This window comes from Penicillium angulare (genome assembly GCF_028827245.1).
Source record: "Penicillium angulare strain IBT 27051 chromosome Unknown utg000008l_segment0_segment0, whole genome shotgun sequence".
Taxonomy (NCBI): Eukaryota; Fungi; Ascomycota; class Eurotiomycetes; order Eurotiales; family Aspergillaceae; genus Penicillium; species Penicillium angulare.
In genome coordinates this window covers 2,250,464-2,267,396 of record NW_026623167.1, presented here as the reverse complement: position 1 = coordinate 2,267,396, position 16,933 = coordinate 2,250,464, and the positions used below count along the sequence as shown (strand labels likewise).

Sequence of the window (16,933 nt, the reverse complement as noted above, 5' to 3'; positions counted from 1 at the left end):
ATGTGGGCCAAGCATCATCACACATGTATTCCAAAGTTATTAATAGAGACTTGTGAATTTAAGAACTCCGATGAACAAGTTTTGAATGGAAGATGATTTGTATAGTGGTAATAACCGTGAGTTGTCTCCATTAAAGCAGCAGTATCAGGCACGATCCAATGTGCAGACGCATATGTACAGACAGCCTTGATTAAGGGGAAAAGAAGCGTGCCCAGAAGTGTAAACAACAAGAGGAATAGAAACAAATGTAAAAGCAAGAATTAAGCCGAGGATTTTCCCCACGCCGATTAAATGCTCGTATGGATGACAATCAAGTATTTCGGGCAGAGTCCTTCAGGTGAAGCAAGACTCTGGAATATGCCCATGCTCGTGTCTCGTCTCTTCGTGTAGAACAGATCGTTGAACGCCGTCCCACCAGTACATAAGAAAGCCTTTCATAAAGGAACAAAGGAAAATGACACAAGGAAAAAAGAAATAAACAGAGGAAACCGTTGCGCCAGGGATATCCAACTCCAATCCCCAAAGACAAAAACCTCAAATGCGTTCAGGAAACAAAAGAAACCTAAATAACAACCACATCGCCTTCCGCGTCTGCCGGGTCGGAGGCCATAATATCACCATATTTACCAACCGCAATCATCATTGGGTCGTCTTCCAAATCAATTGCGCTGTCATCATTGTTAGGCGCTTGGAAGCCAGATTCACTGAGGCTTAGATCTTTCTCTGCTGGAATGTGTTTCGCATCGGCATCTGAATCACCGTTTGGGGCCTGCGCAACTCCGGGGGTTTCTGTGTTGGGGTGGGATCGAGCTTGGCTGGAGGATTGTGCATCAAATGAGTTGCGGTTTGAGGTCGTGTTGTGCTTCAGATGAAAACTACCCATACCCATCTGCTCTGTGCCGAATGTGAGGTTTTGGATTGAGGCAGGATTGCTTCGCATGAAGCCACCTTTCTCTGCTTGCCAGAGCATCATTTCATGGAAAAACACTTTCGTCATCCACCAAGCACTAAAGCTAGCTGCTCCACCGAGAGTAAGACGATGCAAGATGTTTTCCCACAACGCATCAACCTTTTCAATAATGCATTGCGATCGGTGGTTGGCGAAAACTGCTGGAATGCTGAGAATGAACTGAATCCATTTGTCTGGGAAGTTATACTCGTCACCACCGGCTGTGTCAACTGGTAGTGGGTGGGCTTCAATATCTTCCGCCGAATCTGGCTTGCGGTAAAAAGGCAAGGTCCCAGCGGGATCATCCTCGGACACAGGGGTCAGCAGAGCGCGAACATCGTGCTTGAGAATTTGCTCAGTGGCCCGTGCTGCGCAGACTGGAATGTTGGCCTTGGAGATCATTTCCGCCGGGTCTACAAGAGACCTAAAATCAGCCCACATCTGATTGCGGTTTTCAGGATGGCAAAGCCAAGCAGCGGCGGCGTTGGCAGCTTGGTTGACATCAAGCATGTGCTTTAAGAGGTTGCAGAATATATGGGCCGGGATCAAGCGTGCGATAGACACATGGGCTGGTTGTGTCTTGAATGTTTCGGCGATATGCCCACAAAGTCGCTGAGATATAGAGCGGAACGCATCAAGCACAGGTTTGGGGACAACTTGTGTAGTAAGAGGCGCGACGAAAGGAATCATCTTCTGGTACATAAGCCAGTCACACTCCTTAATCCATGGGGCAAGATTTGGGTGTGTTAAGAGTTTTTGAACAGGAACAGTCAATGTCCCGTGAAATGCAGAGAAATACTTTAGAAGGTTTCGTTCTTTACAGAATCGGAAACTGTCGATGACCGAGATGCAGTGGGATCGGTAAAGGGCTGCGAGGGCATCTGCCACCTTTAAATCGGTGTTGGCGGGCAAGTGACCGCGAATATCGGGTAACGTGAGGGTATCATTATCAACCGGGGGTTCATCTGTGGGGAACTGAAGCATTTGGTGGATCATTCTGCCAGCTTGCTGTGCAACGTTGTCGGCAGTAATGGTGGAATCTGACCCCGGTAGACCGGAATGGGTATCGGCCGGGCAGCCACAAGTTGGGCCGGGAGAGTTGGCAGGAAATCGGGGTGCAAAAGAGGTTGTCGGGGAGGGAAAGACGGCCGAGTCAGCAGTGGGCTGAGGGATACTGATACTATATTAACCGTTAGTCTTCTTGAATATTGACTTCTCAGTAGATGTCTGTTGTGTCACCGTACCTGCGTGAACGCATTGCACTTGCGGGCCTTTCTGGGGCCACTGAAGGTGTCTGGCTAGGTGCGACATGTGTATTTACTGATGCAGCCTTCTGTTGCTTTTCCTCAATGACGGACAAATCCACGTAGTGGTACTTGGATTCTCCACGAACACCGAGACGACGAGTCTGAACATTTGGGAAGATGATCCGCACAAGCTTTCCAAATGAGGCGGGGTTCAGAACAGACACTCGCTCTGTCCCACACTTTTCTGCATAGCAGCAATAAACCCGATCTCGCCTTACCGAGCCACTACTCTTTCGACAATTTTCTCGCAACCTGCAGAGGAATAGCTGTTAGTCATTCCGTCACAACAATTCAAAATTTAGGCAGGGATTATTGCTTACCAGATCATAGCGAATACCTGCTTCACCTTCTCTGCTTTACCTCCAGCACCCTCATGCTTCATCACCTCAGTGGCCATCTGTTTTAATGTGTATCCTTCATACTGACGAAGGAGTTTACGAAGCTCGTTGTCGTTTGCAAGCGTGGAACTTGACCCCCTCTTCTTTTTTCCTCCTTGCTCCGAAATTTCTTGCTCCTCCATAACTTGCTCGGGTATATGATTTTCAATCCCGCTATCATACATAGTCTGGTACTGAGGAACAGCAACACTAGGGACACCATTGGAACCCATATCCTGCGGGATTGAGTGGTGCGAAAGCGTATGGTTGTGCATAGGATGGGTCGGGAAATCGTCCTGTCGAGCCATTACCGAATGGGCATCTCGTAACCCTTGATCCATAGACGCGCCATGGGTTTGATGGGCGAATTGGTGGTTGAATCGCATGATCATGTCTTCAGGGTTACCTCCGAACATGTTCTGGGCATTGGCGACCTGCGAGGGCATAAACTGGGGGAATGCATCGACGTGTTGGTCTTGGGTTTGCTGGGTTGTGCTCGAATGGATACTGGCAGTTGAACCTCTTGATCGAGCACGGTGGCCAGCTCGCGAAATTGTCTCCGATCGTGATCGTAGGGGGTCTGCGGTCCCTGGGCGGCTATGAGGACCCATGTGTTGTGTTGTTTGTGAGATAGCGCTTCCTTGCGACGGGGCGCGTACTATCATAGTTGATGAGCATGGGCAAGGGTCGACTACAAGGAGATCAAGTGATCCTCACCTAGTTCAGATGGCATTCTGGTTCCGGTTGGTGAATCAAGAAAAAAGTGGAGGAAATCCGTCACCAGGGAGATGACCGGCCCTGCACACACAAGGGTCGTGTGTTTTTCTTTTCTGCACACACACAGCGACTTTGACCATTCGATGTTTCAGATGCCAACCTGGAAATCCTAGCCCGGATCTATTCAACAAGAAGTCCACACGACAACCGTCCCAAAGTCCTATAGCTGTCGTTGGCCGCGTAGTGCAAGTTGAGTCGTGGGAGGATAAACAGAGCAAGCCGTTCCTCAGACAACGTTGTTTGGGTAGTCACGTGAGTGGCTCAGGTAAGCATTCCGCGCCAAACAAAAACAAACCATCACGTCGAACTATGCAGCACGTTACAGATATGGGATGAAAAGCATGTACATGCTATATTTAGGCTGTCTATCTGACTGTCCTCTTGTTTGTATCTGTGAATCATAGGCTCTCGGCTACTAGGTGTTATCTCTGTCGGTCGGCCATCATTATGCTTACAGATTCAGCTTGGGGTTTAAAATCGTTCCCCATATGGTAGAACAAAGAAATTAGTTAATTTTCAATCCCCTCTCTCTCAAATTTCTTCGGAGTTCTTTGTTAGATCGCCAATGCCCAATACATTGACAGTTCGGCAGCTTCCAAGATTCTTGCATTCATGTACGTCATGCACTTGGCACCAACAAAGGCCCTTTTATAACATTGTATTGCTTATTCCTTCAAGCGCATTGTCGGCTTCTTCATATGAGCAGTGGAAGAGAAATAATATAACAAACAATAGAGCCATATCTTGCTGGTGAAGTACTATGTATTAGTCCACTGCCCAGGTTTGCAGGTGTCTCACCAAAAGTTGACTTGAAGAGGATCTGCGTACGGATATATAAAAATGTACGAAACCGTCACGTATACTAGAGCCCGGAACTTGAAGTTCAGTATTTACAGTGTAGAATCAATAACTTGAATGGAATAGAATATTAAGAAGTACTACTAGTATAATATAGCAGACCACAGAGGATGGGAGGGAGCAATTGGGGGTCCACAGTATATACTAGAGTATATATTGCAAAAAGGTGAAGAGATTGCCCCCGTGAACACGCGATCTCTCCAGGGCTTGATTACAAGCCAAGCACCTTACAACTTGGATACGAGGGCTAGTAATAACGCTGGAACTCCGAAATTTGCGAGCCTGGCTACACAATATTCGAACTGATCGTTGAAAAATAGTTCCCCAATGAAGGAACCTCCGTAAGGGACGGTATTGTCCTCGGCAAGTACAAAAAAAAGGAGAAGAAAAAAAGGATGCCCCCGGGGTGGATCGAACACCCGAATCTCTGCATTACAAGTGCAGCGCCTTACCACTTGGCCACAAGGGCTGGCTATAGCAAATTCCGGGATTGTTCATTACATAACCACCATGAGCACAATTCTTTTTTCTTATAGCTTTTAGTCCAATCCCTAGCTACCAGAAATGGTAAGGCAATACGAACTGGAGTTTAATGTTGGAGCTTGTCCTACCTCTTCATGTTTGTACATCCAAGCTAATAGATAGTTGGCGTGTAAGCATTTTAACTGCTCGTTCAACTGGTTCACCATAAGCGACAAAAATTGAAGAACCTTTGGACCAGAATAATGTCACCACTCAAATTTAGCTAACGGAACATGGATATACGCAACATTGAAGCATTGATTGATATGATATGATATGTGTATAGATACTACTCCCCAACAATTCAAGTTCAAATGACCTTGATCAAGTGGGGCTCCAGATCGACGCAGATTGGATCTGTAGTCTCGCATACGTATAGATCTATAATAGCCACCACAGCCCCAGTACAACACAGATCTATTTTCAAACATGAACCGCCCTCTATTTCGCCAAATCATAACCCCTCCCGCCAAGAGAACATGCCCGCGTCATCCGATTCGGCATTTCAAGGAACAAGTGGATCTCTCTAACGCCGCAACACTGGAACGGAACAGGAACCAGAACCAAAACGTATGGAAATGGATGATATTGGTAGTAAAATGGCGATCGACGCCAAGTGTCTCGTGTTGAGTTTACGCGACATTTTCTAGTATCCATAAGGCTAGTAGGGCCGTGATGTCACTAAGAGGCTAAGAGGGAAAGCGCGAAGGAGTGAAGTCGCCTGCAATTTTCATTCCCGATCTTTCCCCCTCTTTTTCCCCACATCGCAGTTGAGACTTTGCCCAACCTCAACACAACTATGCAGCGACTCAAGGAGAAGCTAGGACATGGCATTGATCATTTGGAGGAGTCATTCAAAGGTTGGTTTTCATTGATTTGAATCCCCCCCCCCCTTTGGTCTCCCTTTCACCCCCGCCCTGTCCCACGTCAAGATAGCATCGTCTCCGAGTCTATAATCTGTCATCCCCGCAACTTGAAGCTAATATTCTTTGCGCCCCTGCTTAGACCACAACCTTGAGGATGTTAAAGCCTCCGCGGTCCACCTGAAACATAAAGTCGGCAAATTTTACAACGTCGTGAACCCTAACCACCGTCACGATGAAGAACATGAACAAGCCACGGATCGCAAACGCACCAATGTCGCAGAAACCCATCGCTTCCAGTCTTTCGCACCTATCCATGAAAATAACAGGGTCAAGTGGTATGTTGATGGACTTGACTACCTCTGGGCAGTCTCTGAGGCCCTTGAAAAGGCCACCGAGACCATTTACATCGCCGATTGGTGGCTGTCACCCGAACTGTTTCTTCGTCGCCCCCCAGTCAAGCACCAGGAGTGGCGGCTGGACCAAATCCTCAAGAGACGCGCGGAGGCTGGTGTGAAGATCTATGTTATTGTGTACAAAGAGGTCAGGATGACATCCAGAGTCCATGCCGTGTTTGAAATGTGAGATCTGACCAGCTCGATCTAGGTCAACCAAGCCTTGACATGCAACTCTGCGCATACAAAACATGCCTTGCGCAGTCTTTGTCCCGAGGGCACACCTGGCCATGGCAATATTCGAGTCATGCGTCACCCCGATCACAACGTTTTCGAAAATGGAGCCGACATGACACTCTACTGGGTGAGTCTGCAGTAATACATTCTTCATGTATACGTAATATATCTAACATACCAATTGTCTAGGCGCATCATGAGAAATTCATTGTAATTGACTACGAAATGGCGTTTATTGGTGGGATTGATCTCTGCTTCGGTCGTTGGGATGCTCGCCAACATCCACTCGCCGACGTCCACCCAGCCGGTCTAGAAGACGACATCTTCCCCGGCCAAGAATTTAACAACAACCGTATTATGGACTTCCAGAGCGTGCAGGACTGGCAAAGCAATGAAATCAGCAAGGCTGAATACGGTCGCATGCCATGGCACGATGTAGCCATGGGATTGGTTGGTGACTGTGTCTACGATATCGCGGAGCATTTTGTTCTGCGTTGGAACTTTATTAAGCGTGATAAGTACAAGCGTAATGATAAAGTTGACTGGCTGCTTATGGAGGGTCGAACGGGCGATGACGAGGACATTATTGCTGTCCAGCGGCCTAAGTATCCTTGCGGTGACTATTTGCAGCATCCGCTGACGCCGCTCTCGACAAAGTCTCGTGGGAACCAAGGATCTGTCCGAGCACAGATTGTGCGCAGTAGTGATGACTGGAGCAGTGGTATTTTGAATGAACATAGTATTCAAAATGCATACTGTGAGGTGATTCGAAATGCTGAGCATTTCGTTTACATTGAGAACCAGTTCTTCAGTATGTTTCCACCTCCCCTTAACCTTGTGGATAAAAGCTAATTGTTACAAGTCACGGCTACTGGGGACCAGCAACATCCTATTTACAATCAGGTCGGTGCCGCCATCGTTGATGCATGTGTCCGAGCTGGCCAGGAAGGTCGCAAGTTCCGTGTTATCATTGTTATTCCTGCCATCCCCGGTTTTGCTGGTGACCTGCGTGACAATGCTGCATCAGGTACCAGGGCTATCATGGATTACCAGTACAAATCAATCTGCCGAGGCGAAAACTCGATTATGGGCCAAATCTCGAAGGCAGGCGTTGACCCGAAAGGTAAGAAGCATCTCTATCCCTGTTTCCTGAATTTTACAGATATTAACTTAGAAATAGAACATGTTTTCGTCTTTGCTCTACGTGCTTACGATCGTATCAACAAAACCCCTGCCCTCGAGGAACTGGAGAAAACGGCCGGCGTCACATACCAGGATATTCAGCGTGGTATTGCAGAGTCTATCATGGGTGAAAGTGTGCATCCTTCCATTGGCCAAGACGGCGACAGGCATGAGAAGAGCTACGAAATTGATCCCAGTCTCCAGCGGGAGAAGGTCGCGAAACTCGAAAAATTTGAAGAAGCAGTGGAGCAGCACAAAGAGCTGCGAGGCGAGGCAAGCAGAGACTCCGTGGCTCATACCACCATGTTGAATGGTGGCAAGATGTCCGACGAGTATTGGGAGGGTGACCCAGAAGCCGAGAAAGCCAATATCGTCCAGGAAGAGCTGTATGTACACGGCAAGGTGTGCATAGTGGATGACCGCATTGTCATCTGTGGCAGTGCTAATATCAATGACCGGGTAAGTCTGCATCGAAGCCGAAGTCCACCGGGGAAGAGGAGAGCAAAGCCGGGACATTTGTCATGCATCTCTCCCATTTCCCTGCATATTGACAATGATACTGATGCTGATCTTCACCGTATAGTCCCAACTCGGCTCCCACGATAGCGAACTCGCCATCGTAATGGAAGATCAAGATTTCATCGAAAGTGAGATGGATGGTAACCCGTATCGAGCAGGCCGCCACGCGGCCACTCTGCGTCGTCAGCTGTGGCGCGAACATCTAGGTCTCCTACCAGCACAAGATTATGACGCAGCGAATGAAGCGAATGCCCAACCACCAGATGTATGTCTAAATGAGATTTTAGAGGGGCCGGAGAACGACTTCGTCACCGACCCGCTGGGTGATTCGGTCTGGAACACATGGAGAGAACAGGCTACTGTCAATACGGAAATGTATCGGGTCCTTTTCCGGGCTGACCCAGATGATCACATTAAAACCTTTGAGGACTATGATAATTTCTACCCGCGTGGGGCCCATAAGCAGGGTCACCTGTTCGATCCGTATATGCCGGCAGCTGAAGTTCGGGAGAAGCTCGATCGGATCAAGGGACATCTTGTGTGGCTACCATTGGAATTCCTGGAGAATGCCGAGATGGCAGAACCCGGATTGGCCGTGAACCAGATCACCGAGGTAGGTTTTTGATTCCTTCTTCTTTTTCTTTTTTTCTTTCTTTATTTTTGAGGGGTTCTAATTTTTTTCGCCGGGTGTGCTCCGCTCGTTCGTGATGTGGGCCTTGAATTGTGGACTAATAACTTCGCTAGAGCATCTACACGTAGCATCGACCCATTTTTCGTCTCTTCACGTCTCCATGAGAATTTCATTTACGTTTTCAATTTTTTTCTTTCTGAACTATTTTATTGATTATCGATATCCATATACATACATATTCATCTGCTAGAAACCCCAAAGCGAGGGTCTGGAGTGTATCTGATCGTTTACAATACTGTAGATATTAAGTTTTGGAAATTTGTCATATAGTCTATTGTTTTTTTCCCCCTTATGATCTCCCTATCTTACACGCACATGATGTCCATTGCTTTCTTTTTCTGCTTGATCTTCCACCACGGAGATATTCAAGTTCCAGATCATCTAAATCATCCCGATCTATATTAGGTTACTATACCACTTGAGCAGGTAGTATCATCATGAATGGAGATAATAATGCCAAGTTAAAAAAAAAAAAAAAAACCGGGACCCAGAACCCGGGAAAACTAAAAAAAAAAAGCTGGGATATACAGCTAGGTACCTTACCCACTCCCAAAAGAGGTGCATGGTACTTTTGCCAGACCCACAGACCTCCACAAATTCCACGGCCATCTTTCCGTATGCCACCATCTGGTCCTTGCGTAGAGAGGAAATCCAATGTGGATCCCCAATAGAGTTAGCGGACCCAAGCCCCTGGAAATCCTTAATGCAATTGATTCTTTCTCGTCTTCGGACCGTGACTCTAAGCGAGAAGTATAGTGCGCCTCTCATTTCCATTTCAAGCGGCAACTTTATCCGTATTATTGCTTATGGGATCTGTCGATTATTACTCGTTTATCGCAGCCACTACTTTCTCTGTCTTGCCGGATTCCTTCTCCATCAGCGTGCATTGGTGTGGATCCACTTTAGCCTCCGGTTCGCTTGGCGCCTCTCGACCCGGGCCTAGGGTGCCCAATGGGAATACGAGACTTGGATGAAAAGGATCGAGCATGTCGGTCAGTTCAACCAAGGATTGACTCGGTGTTGCTCATTCATGTCGTGGATTCTTATTCTTATTCTGGAAGCCATGACTACAGTTGGAGTAATCTTGAATGTTGTCGTACAAGGGCGAAATACTATGCAGGAGGAGCATGGGTAACATTATGTGAAGTGAGAGAAGTTTCATATACATTAATGTACCTATACATATACTCTGTAGTGAGGTACTTTACAAGGAGAGACCCTGTGCGAATACCAAAATTGTTAAATATCGATGTAAGGTGTAAAAAGTACCTATGCACATGTAGAAGTACAATGACCAGATCGGGTCAATGGTGGGATTATTCTCTATTCTGATGTCTAGATTCGATCCCACGCAATGACATTTAAGTTCAGCTGCGATATACAAGGATTACCCTATGCAATAGGAATGGTTCCATGATCGGTAATTATTGTTCGCTTCGAGCGGATAAGCGTCTATACTAATAAAAAGGATAGGATTTGAATTGGGATTCGCGCTCATGCACAGAAAATACGGTGAACTGAAAAGATAAAGATCATCGATAATTAATTCCCAAATTCCCGTTTTATTTTGAAATTATGAAGTCCGATAAAGAACAGGTGTAAAGAAACATTGAAAGCGATCAGAATATTAATAAAAAAAGGACTCCATATGACTCGTCCACAAACAGACACCGAAAACCATGATCTAAAGCTTTTTTTCTGTAAAGGACACAAACAAGAAAAATAAGAGAAGCGAAAAAGAAGAAAAAGAGAAAGTAAACTCCATCCGATGCACCCAAACTTTTTGAAAGATGACTTTTTAGAGGACCCATCAAATGCACAGAATCTCGCATGTCGCCAAACGCAGCCATGGGAAGCAAAGTTACAAAGAAGCTTGAAGCGCAGTGAAATGAAAAAAAAAAAAGTCAAAGGCGAAGTTATCTTGACAGGATACCCCGGTCAAGATATGCAAGAGGCTGGAGATGGAAATAGTCAGCGGACGAATCACAGTTGATATCAAGGGTGCATATGAGATAATCTGTACAATTCTAGAATTGCTGGAGGGGAAGAATGAGGGAAAGGCAGAAACTTGGAACTTGATCCAAGGTTGAAACATACGTAGGTATTTTCGAGTTCAAATTCTTTAACCCTTGGCGTTGTGGCAGGCATTGCAGCGACAGTGGCCACAGATTTTGCATCGCCAGATAGCAACAAAGGGGCCCGAGTTGCAATCCGAGCAACGCCAGGTCAAGATATTGCCATTGGTAGCCTGAACAATGACAAAGGTATGACCGGAGCACTGGTTTGCCATGTTGATCAGATGTGTTGATACTAGTATCACTTGAAAGATTTGAAGTTGGAGGGTTCAAATTGATGCTGGAGGATGTTAGATGACTTAAGCTATATCAAACGGACCCGAGACTCTGTCACGCACCAAACTAGGGAAAAAGTCCAGGGCCCGAGAGACTGGAAGCGTCGATCACCGGATATTTGTTCCAAGGACAGGTAAATGGAGGTTCAGATTGTCGAGAAGTATAGGAAGTGAATTGAGTTTCGTAGTTCGTTGAACTTGAAGGCACCAGTTGAAGTAGAGGATAGTCAAGCCAAAGAATGGATTGGATAGAGCTCTAGAACTACTGGACCTAGGGCCATTATATAGCTTTTTTTTTTGATTGGGATGTTTGGTTGAAAGGACACCTCTATCACCTTTTCCTTTTTCCCTTTTTTTTCTTTAAAAATAAATAAAATTATTTTGTTTTCGTTCAGCGGGCCAAAGATGCCAGGTTTAACCAGTCGAGGACCAAAGAAGCCGATGGTCTGCAAAGAACCGATCACGCGCCTTTCCGAGTTGAATGCCGAATCTCCAGGGTTTGGAATAGGCCAGATAGAGTAGGGGGTGGAGAAGGTGGATGGGGAGATGTAAAAGAAGGGAGGTGTAAAAGAACAGAACTAGATCTACTGAGGCACCGAACCTTGAAACATCATCTTGCATGAGAATTTACGCGAAAAGCCGGCAGATCCCAGATCCCCTCCAGAGGACGCGCGATCGCGATCTGTATGCATCGGGGGGTTGCAATTGGTAGGGGGCGATCCGGGAGAGACATTTAATTTGAAATAGAATTTCGGATTTCGAATTAGTATTTACTTTATAATATTTGATTTATTTAATATTCCGTGATTATCAAGTTTGTGTTGCCAAAAGAACCTGTGGGTCTAGTAACAAAGTACCTTCATCCTACATACACCAACTTGGAAACAGACGCAAATAAATACATGATGATTGTAAATCTAAGTACAGTACAAGAAAAACCCTTTCAATTTCCCATATTTCTATTATTATTATTATTATTATTATTTATTATTATTGTTTTTTTAAACATTTCTCCCTTCTTTAACCCCTCGCTGTGTCAGTCCCAGCAGAAAACTAAACCTCGAGCCGCGAACCCGACCAGCCGGTTCTAGATGGAGAAAAGGATCGACAAGACTGGCATATCCAATTGCTCAATAGCTCTACAGAGCTGCCGATCGTGGATCTTGCGGGTTTGTGCATCCCAGCAACCCGGCTTGGGTCCGATCATTTTGACCGGGCCTTTTTTCTTGGGTACTGTACTAGTACTTTTGGAACTGACTATCCTGTGATTGTGGTGATTGTCCTTGAATGTTTCTAATTATAGTTTGTTTTCCTCTCTGCAAAAAAGTGATACATCTGCCATAAAATACCCATTTCTAGCTTAGACTACGCTTGGACCACACGGACCACACGGCTCTTTTTGACTTCTCCACATGGTCTCAGGGACCAATGGAAATGAAATTCAAATGATCTTTACGAGTGACGAGTCCCAGCATCCTCGAATGAAGATCGGCGCGGAAGTACCTCCCCGGGCAGTAGTCTGGTTGTGACCCTCCCATCGCTTGCATGGGCCAATTGTTTATTCCTACTGCGATGCTCCATATGCATTGTGTACCCAAAGGAGACTAATCATCTTTTTCAAACAAATAGAATTGTTTCGTTGCATTTTGTTGTTATTTGGGCGTGGAGAAACCCCATTCACAGCCCCCCAAACAAGCCACGGCGATATTCGGACCTTCTAGACTAGCCAAATGTCAATCAATTGATGACTCCATAGTGCTTCTTCGTATTCTCATTGGTGATCATCCTGTTGGTTTCAGCTCTAGTATACATAGGCCCGTATAGACCCGGGGGTTCTCCATCGTTACCCTCCTTCATAAGTCTAGCCTTTCTGCAGATGCTAAATGGGGCAATTGCAGTAGAGAAGTCGTACGAAAAGTACCAAGTACCAAGTACCTTTTATTATATATATATATATATTAATATTAATTATACGGTATGATTTCATTCCTGCGATCCGTCCCGGCTAGGCACCTGTCAGGGAGAACTCAGCCGTACAATTTGAAACCCGCCGACATCATGGAACCAAAGACCGGATCTTCGAAACGGGAATCTGACCTCATGACCTGTAGATTCTATTGTCTTCATGTTCTTATTCCGACCTGTCAATCTAATACTGTTCCTACCCTTGAAGAATACTTTCGACCCAGTTCTAGACTCGATCGCAACCAGGCCGCAGCCGAAGCTCTTCACGGGAAAAAGTTGAAATACGGGAAGAAATTGACGGGAAGCGAAGATACGGCGATTTGCAGGTTGATCTCGATAGGTAAAATGGATAGAAAATGATGTCAATCGAATGACTTCAAAAAGACGGTGTACACAAAACCAGTTGCGGATATAGAGAATGACGATAATGACTGCGGATCACCAACAAATTCATATATTGACTACTACAACTATGTTTTCTCCGTGCAAGAACTTCAAGTTCTACTTTGATATGTTTGAGGTTGTTCTCTAGCGCCGGTTCCACTGCCAAGGTGCAGATTGCACTGCGAGATGGCACAGTTGATCAACAACCTCGAAACCGGCGCCTTCGATCCTCGGTGGGTCCTGCTCCTCATAGTTCCTTTTCCCTCTCCGAAGAGAAAAAAAAGAAAAAGTACAAGAAGCCATGTCCCAAATGTTTTCCTCTGCCAACGCTCCGTTAAGAACACCTCGTGGATGACGAGATATCCCTGCAGTACCCACAAGTGGACTGCATCGCTGGGTGATCATGTAACAAGATAGATAAAAGACAAGAAAAAGAAAAAAAAAGATACACAAACAAACAAATAAACAGACTACGGGTTGACCGACGGGGAGACGGGCTTCGCAAAAAAAGCGTTCTTTTTTTTGTATCATTCTGGTTAAAAATAGGTATCATTGCCATGAAATCATGAATCATGGATCATGGAGCGCAGAGATCGCCTGCATATCAGTATCAAACGCCGCTTTAAGAATATTGTCAGAATTTCTTTTCCTTTCTTTTTGGGATTTCTTCGTCACTGCCATTTCGAGGGTATGTGATCATCAGTCATTAAGATGGAAAAGGGCCGAAACACTAAAAAGAAAAAAAACAGGATTAGGATGTGCTCGGGGCGAATCAGAGGACTTCAAGTAAGCTTACCTTTCACCGTAGTGATGCCGCCGAATGCTTTCAGCAAGGAGTGTCGAGACGTCAATGACGATCAACTTCTTTGACCGCTTGAGCATTGACGGCGAGATCGGGAAGGTGTTGGTCACGACAATGTGGTCGATGGAGGGACATTCTTCTAACTGATCGAGCGAATCGGCCCCAAACAGTCCATGGGTGGCAATGCAATACACCTTGCGAGCGCCACCACGCTTGACAACTGTCTCGGCTGCCGCGATCCAAGACCCGCTCTTGTCAATCATGTCATCGACAATGAACACTGGCCGATCGCGCACTTCACCGACCAAAGTGATGGTCTTTTCATCTTCGTAGCGACCAGCGACACTAGCCTCATCATCGGACTCAACAGCGTCGAAGGAACCTCCCAAAGCGTGGTCTGGGGGTACTGAGGACGCATTGGAGATCATGGAGTTAAACATGTGGTCAGGGACAGCTTCCGTGTTCTCAGCGGACTTGCTGCTACTACCACCAGCACCGGGTGTGGTGCTGTCAGACTGTGAGCCAGAATCAGGGTGATAATCATCATCCACTAATTGACCCTGTACCAGACGGCCGGTCACCACGTCCCGCACTCTATGATCAGTGTACTCATAAGCAGCCTCCAACTCCGACGGCCGGCGAGCAGCCGGAGGAGTTTCGGGTCGCAATAAAGCAGCCGCTGCGTTAGCAGTTTCCGGCTCCTCGGGGATGGGCGGTGGGGGATTAGAACTATGTAAGTGAAGCTCAAAGGGCTGTTGGTCCTTAGGTAGTCGTTCCTCATCCATAGCATCGAAAAAGACAGTGCTATCAGACATGGTCATCGGAACCTTCGGCCGTCGCCGGTCGGTAGTCACAATACCGAAATTTAATTTCAAGGTATCGGCCAGCGAGGTGACCCGCTTAGTGCCACCAGCATTCTTGCTAACCACGACCGCATCTTTCCAGCCATCCACGTTCATCCTGATCCAGCGGGCAATAAACGGTTCGGCGAAGAGGTTATCGACGGGTTTGCCGAAGAAGCCTTGCATCTGAGATGCCTATTGATGTCGATCAACATCGAGCCCACGATAAGTTCACCCTCTCCTGGGGATCAACAAAAAAAACGCTTAAGGATCATACGTACATGTAGATCCATGGTGATAACATGGTCGACGCCGGCGATGGAAAGTAGATTGGCGAGCATGCGGGCCGTAATAGCGCCACGGTGGCTCTTCTTCTTAGATTGGCGCGAGTAGGGAAAGTACCTCGTCTGCGCGTCAGCATCCTCTGTCATTGATTCAAACAAGACGGGCAGCATACGGCATGACCGCTTGAAAGAATTGTCAGTACATGATGCTTAAGCTTGAGCTCCTCTTCCTCTCCTGGTGAGATCACGACATACCGGTAATCGACTTGGAAGATCCGCCCTTGCAGGCGGATATCATGATCAGAAGCTCCATAACGCTGTCATTGATCTTACTACTGCCACTCTGAATAATGTAGACATCCTGGTTCCGTACCGAGGTGCCGATGTTGACACTGGTCTCACCATTGGCGAATTTACCAAGATCTGCTTTGGCAGGTGAAGTACCCAACCGCTCACAGATAGTATCTGCAAGACCCGGATGGGAATTGCCTGAAAATATTTGCACACCCCGCATGGCGGATGGGAATGAGGAAGGAAGAAAGAAAGAAAGAAGAGGAAGACGAAAAAGCGACGGAGAAAAAAAAACTAGCGACCTGCACGAGAGGTCTGTGCGGCTCTCCGTATGCCCCACGTCAACTCTGATGTGCAGCTGCAACATGCGAACTTAGTTTCTGTTCCGCGTTCAAACATGTCGAAATTTCCCGAGATTCAAGGTGGAGGCTCATTGATTCTCGCCTGGCAGATCAAAGACAAGCATGTGTTAGTAGTGGGAGGTGGTGAAGTGAGTTTTCAAACCCCTCCGAGCTACGTACCTAGATACCCACCTCCGGAGTCAGCTCCGAAGATATATAGCTCGACATGGTAACTCACATATACCCTTTCTTTAGGTCGCCGCCGGGCGCATTGTACACGCCCTCAATGCCGACGCCCGTGTTACCGTTGTTTCTCCTGCCTCAGGCCTAAACGAGGAAGTAGCATACCGAGTGGCCGAAAAGCAAGTGACCCACGTTGATCGGAACTTCGAGCCCTCGGACCTTGATGATGCCGACATGGTACTATGCGCGATTGACGACCCAGAGGCCTCTACACAGGTCTGGAAGCTTTGCAAGGAGAAGAAGATCCCGGCCAATATCGCAGATGTTCCTCCCGAGTGTGACTTCTACTTTGGTAGTATGCACCGCGATGGTCCGCTCCAGATTATGGTCAGCACAAATGGCAATGGTCCAAAACTGGCCAGTATCGTGCGCAAGAGGATCGCACAGGCTTTACCATCTAATATGGGAGCTGCAATTCAGAACGTGGGAAAGCTGCGAAAGAAGTTACGAGAGGTAGCACCCAACCAGGAGGAAGGGCCCAAGAGAATGAAATGGATGTCTGCGGTTTGTGAGTCATGGAGCTTGGACGACTTGGTGCAAATGACTGAAGAGGACATGGATGGATTACTTTCGCATTACCAGCCGAATAAAGTGCCAGCACTTCAAGAGGTGCGAAAATCATGAATATTGGAACTTGAACACGATGCCTACATGTATGTGTGTACCTAAAATTTAGAAAGAAATTATGACAACTGAATGAGTTCAAAAGAAGAAAGTAAATTTTATCTTATACAATACAGCTATGCACCTCTAG

General features: G+C 46.6%; 4 protein-coding genes across 4 annotated transcripts; 2 read left to right on the top strand and 2 right to left on the bottom strand.

The window, feature by feature from the left end:
- Window positions 1–562: 562 nt before the first annotated feature.
- On the bottom strand, window positions 563–3,298 carry N7478_011506 (RFX family transcription factor; the record flags this gene model as incomplete). Its single annotated transcript, XM_056927720.1, has 3 exons — window positions 563–2,129; window positions 2,194–2,508; window positions 2,577–3,298. 3 exons carry the CDS (start codon window positions 3,296–3,298, stop codon window positions 563–565), a joined length of 2,604 nt encoding a protein of 867 aa, XP_056774768.1.
- Window positions 3,299–5,589: 2,291 nt separating this feature from the next.
- On the top strand, window positions 5,590–8,745 carry pldA (uncharacterized protein; the record flags this gene model as incomplete). Its single annotated transcript, XM_056927719.1, has 8 exons — window positions 5,590–5,650; window positions 5,796–6,196; window positions 6,260–6,412; window positions 6,475–7,096; window positions 7,148–7,408; window positions 7,466–7,926; window positions 8,051–8,599; window positions 8,731–8,745. The coding sequence occupies 8 exons, from the start codon at window positions 5,590–5,592 to the stop codon at window positions 8,743–8,745; spliced, it is 2,523 nt and encodes an 840-aa protein (XP_056774767.1).
- A 5,330-nt stretch (window positions 8,746–14,075) lies between these two features.
- N7478_011504 (ribose phosphate diphosphokinase subunit PRS1) lies at window positions 14,076–15,818 on the bottom strand (the record flags this gene model as incomplete). The annotated part of the gene is made up of 5 exons (XM_056927718.1): window positions 14,076–14,106; window positions 14,173–15,215; window positions 15,302–15,422; window positions 15,478–15,487; window positions 15,560–15,818. The coding sequence occupies 5 exons, from the start codon at window positions 15,816–15,818 to the stop codon at window positions 14,076–14,078; spliced, it is 1,464 nt and encodes a 487-aa protein (XP_056774766.1).
- Window positions 15,819–15,926: 108 nt separating this feature from the next.
- Window positions 15,927–16,803, top strand: N7478_011503 (bifunctional precorrin-2 dehydrogenase/sirohydrochlorin ferrochelatase MET8; the record flags this gene model as incomplete). The annotated part of the gene is made up of 2 exons (XM_056927717.1): window positions 15,927–16,085; window positions 16,192–16,803. The coding sequence occupies 2 exons, from the start codon at window positions 15,927–15,929 to the stop codon at window positions 16,801–16,803; spliced, it is 771 nt and encodes a 256-aa protein (XP_056774765.1).
- Between the last annotated feature and the right edge of the window lie 130 nt (window positions 16,804–16,933).